The following is a 4304-nucleotide window of genomic DNA, read 5'->3' on the forward strand; positions in this document are numbered from 1 at the left end:
CTCAAAAAACGCTAACAATCTGCTCGAAAATGTCACTTGGGAAATCCCAGTCAGACAAATCGGACTTAATTTACCCCTATATTACCGCTAAATTACCGGTAATTTAAGAGTAATTTTATGGTAAATAAGCAGTCGTTAATTTACCCATTCGAGCAGTTTTGACAGATCCTATTCCTTCCTCTATTTTATTTTTATTTTTGTCGGCCAAATTGTTATTGAATAACACGAAATGTATTATATTACACTTGAATGCTTTTATTCAATCATTGTCCTTAACTTATACAAACGATTACAATGTATTTTTTAAGCAAACTCGACTTGAATAGCCGCTTCACCCGGAGAAGGTGGTGCACAAATAGCACTAATAAATGCAATTTCTCGGCTGTTTTTTACATTTAACAGTTTGAAACACGCCGCCGATGTCTTCTTCCACTAAAAAATCATTAAAACAATACTCTTTTTGTTCTAATTTACATCTTTTCACTGACAACAAACGACAACACTTCGTACCGCTAAATTGCTCTAAAATTACTGTTATGACAGACACAAAACTGCTCGAATGGGTAAATTAACAGAAGGTTGCCTGACTGGGGGGAAACTTTTATTGAAGGATTTATTTGGCTGGTAGCCACGGAGCTGACAAAATGTTGAAAAAAAGCTTCAACTTTGACAAAACTGCCTTTCAATTGCAAAAAATACCTTTCTCGTGGCCTACACACAAGAACGACAAAAAGCTCAAACCTCTGAAAATCATCGATATTTTGTTTAACAAGTGCTAAATAGGTAAATAAATCAAATAGAAACATGCATTTTAGCACTATTATCATAGGACTGGGTCACAACTGCGCCAAATAGCTGTTTGTTTACGCTTTTTCGCGAACGTCAAATTTTGACGCTTTTTGTCAACTTTTTTTCCTGGCTGCTTCAGGTTCCGACATTTTGACAAAAGCTCACGTTTTGATTTTTATTCAGCATTTTGTCACTCCCGTGGCCTTGCGCCTATTGATGTCAATAAGATATGTAAATAGGAAACTTGAGACAGCAAGTTTGTTGACAAATCAAAAAGGGGTATTGAATAGTTTTACAAATTCGAATTCATTTTCTATAAAGATGTCTAGTCCGCGTGTCAAAAGATATAGAAGAGATTCTCAAAAGAGCGAAGATGAGGAAGACAATTCGTTTGTTCCTTATGTGTCAGTAAAAGAACGAAAAAAACAACAGCTGCTCAAGTTGGGTCGTATCGTTCAATTGACTGCCGAAGCATCTACGGTTGGAAAATCATCCAGTGAAAATGAGCACGAGGAAGAAAGCACAGAAGAGTCATGGGGAAGAAAATTTAATATCAGCTTGTTGGATCAACACACTGAACTTAAAAAGATAGCAGAAGCTAAGAAAATTAGCGCAGTAGAAAAACAATTGAAAGAGGAGGAGAAAATCCTCGAAAGTGTCGCTGAAAAGAAAGCACTCATGGGTGTTGCTGAGTTGGCCAAGGGAATACAGTATGAAGATCCTATCAAAACCAGCTGGACGCCTCCAAGATATATCTTATCCAAACCGGAATCCCGTCACGAGAAAATTCGCGAAAAGCTCCGTATACTGACGGAAGGAGAAAATGTACCACCGCCACTGCGTACGTTTCGTGAAATGAAGCTCCCAAAAGCCGTGTTAGCAGCCTTGGCGAAAAGAAACATAAAGAAACCTTCTCCTATTCAAGTGCAAGGTATACCTGCAGTTCTGGCTGGACGAGACTTGATCGGGATCGCATTTACTGGCTCGGGTAAAACGTTGGTTTTTGTTTTACCAATCATTATGTTCTGTTTAGAGCAAGAATTACGGCTACCATTCATTAAACGTGAAGGGCCGTACGGATTGATCATTTGTCCTTCTCGGGAGCTAGCGAAACAAACACATGACATAATTCAGTACTATTGTCGCCATCTTCAGGAAGCTGGTATGCCAGAAATTCGCACTGTTCTCGCAATTGGCGGAGTCCCTGTAAATGACGCCATTGCAATCATTCAGCAAGGGGCACACATCATGGTTGCCACGCCGGGTCGACTAATGGATATGTTGGATAAAAAATTGGTAACTCTAGATGTATGCCGTTACCTGTGCATGGATGAAGCTGATCGAATGATTGACATGGGTTTTGAGGAAGACGTCCGCACAATATTTTCCTATTTTAAGGGACAACGACAAACTCTTTTATTCTCGGCAACCATGCCAAAAAAGATTCAAAATTTTGCTAAATCTGCTTTAGTAAAACCAGTTACAATCAACGTTGGACGTGCGGGTGCCGCTTCAATGAACGTAACTCAAGACGTGGAATACGTAAAGCAGGAGGCAAAAGTTGTGTATTTGTTAGAGTGTTTGCAGAAAACACCACCTCCAGTACTGATATTTGCTGAGAAAAAGCAAGATGTCGACGCAATTCATGAATATTTATTACTTAAAGGGGTAGAAGCAGTAGCTATCCACGGAGGAAAAGATCAAGAAGAGCGATATCGGTCGGTCGAGTCATTTAGAAATCAAGAGAAGGACGTGCTAGTTGCCACTGACGTCGCATCTAAAGGTTTGGATTTTCCGGATGTGCAGCATGTAATTAATTATGATATGCCAGACGATATCGAAAACTACGTACATCGAATTGGTCGTACTGGTCGATCTGGATCAAAAGGTTTAGCGACAACATTTATCAATAAGGTGACAGAGCAGTTTGTACTATTGGATTTGAAACATCTTTTGATTGAAGCTCAACAAAAAGTTCCTCCGTTCTTGGGTGAACTATGCTCGGAAACAGAGAAATACGCAGATCTCGGTGATGGCTGTAGTTATTGTGGTGGTTTAGGTCACCGCATCACGGAATGTCCTAAACTTGAAGCCGTGCAAAGCAAACAAGCTTCTAATATTGGACGCAGAGATTATTTATCGAACACTGCTGCTGATTATTAATGTAGTTTCAGTACAGTAGCACTGCAGATGCACTATCTTATCTACAGCATTTATGATTAAGTTTGATAAATAAAGAAGACTGTTTTGTTCCATAAAATCACAAAGGTAATTGTAATATCTTTTATGTTTTGACCTATGACACGTTGATGAACACAAATATCACAATATTAAGGTAAAAGTAACCGTTCAGTTAGACATACAGCGACAACGTCGCGCGCGACGAAAAATAGCTCTAAATTTCACTTTGTGTAGATCAAAATAGCTCATTTGACTTAGTCAACCAACTTGTTTTATATTTGAAAACACACAAAAATAGGTTGAAATGTGTTCAAATCTAATTGTTTGTGTTTGGCATTAATCTGGCTTGTAAAAAAACTAGATAATTCGATTATTTCGGATGAAGCAAAATTGTCGCGCGCGACGAGTAGCTCTGTTTGCAAAATTGAGCTACAGTCAGTCCAAAAAGTATTCGTCTAGCTGAATATTTCACAGAAAAAGGCAAATTATGGCCGCAATACGTATAGGGCGATAAAAGTAATGATGAGGTTTGATAAAGAGACCATCAATACACACGTTTTGTTAAAAAATAAGCATTTAAATAGTGCAATAGCAATCAAAATACATAAAAAACTAAAAAAAGTCGTTTGATGGGCGCGCAAAAAGTATTCGTCCATCTAGGTTTTTAATTATTTGCGCTGGACAAACACTACGTAGACGTGAATTAAATTTATTATTATCAATCTGCTGATGACTTCCTTCTAAATTAATGCATTTCTGTTGTTTCAATTGCACTTCAAGCGGTCAGAGAGGCACTAAAGGCAGGGGAGTTAAATTAATGGAGCATGATGGCGAAAATCGTATCTTAATCCTATGCATTCTATAATCCTTAAACCTATCCTACCCATTTTTGAAGGTTATAAAATGTGGAGGCCTCGTTCCTTCATTTGATCAGAATTTGGCCATTTTTCTGACACTAATTGTGTGACAAACTGCCATATCAGCAGCCGTCCTTGACGGTTAATCTAACGAAAGAAGCGGTTTATTGTCCAAAAAATAAAAAAAATTCCAAGGAATCAGTGCATTTTGTGATGGCCAATACGATCAGGAAAAGAGATGGGTCACATTTGGGTGATGGGTCTTGCTGCATTTCATCGTAGCTGGTCATGTAAAAGCTTGAATGAGTGAGTTGTTACAAACATGTTTAGTTTGAATAATACCATACACAGAAAGTAGCCAAATCTGGTAATGAGCATCAAATAATTCAAAAAATCATTTCAAATTAGGCTATACTAATATATTAAAACACGTTTAAATCGCCAAGGTCATACGGCCGACGTCTACCATAGCGAAAA

At 38.1% G+C, this 4304-nt stretch overlaps 1 protein-coding gene across 1 annotated transcript; it reads left to right on the top strand.

Moving 5' to 3' along the window:
• Window positions 1-1007: 1007 nt before the first annotated feature.
• On the top strand, window positions 1008-3056 carry LOC120951331 (ATP-dependent RNA helicase abstrakt). Its single transcript, XM_040369992.2, has one exon. It carries the CDS (start codon window positions 1111-1113, stop codon window positions 2950-2952), a length of 1842 nt encoding a protein of 613 aa, XP_040225926.2. The 5' UTR covers window positions 1008-1110; the 3' UTR covers window positions 2953-3056.
• Window positions 3057-4304: the final 1248 nt, after the last annotated feature.

This window comes from Anopheles coluzzii, chromosome 2 (assembly GCF_943734685.1).
Source record: "Anopheles coluzzii chromosome 2, AcolN3, whole genome shotgun sequence".
Taxonomy (NCBI): domain Eukaryota; kingdom Metazoa; phylum Arthropoda; class Insecta; order Diptera; family Culicidae; genus Anopheles; species Anopheles coluzzii.

What these genes read in the sequence shown, in the direction of transcription:
- LOC120951331 (XM_040369992.2), top strand. Translation starts at nt 1,111, where the DNA reads ATGTCTAGTCCGCGTGTCAAAAGATATAGAAGAGATTCTCAAAAGAGC.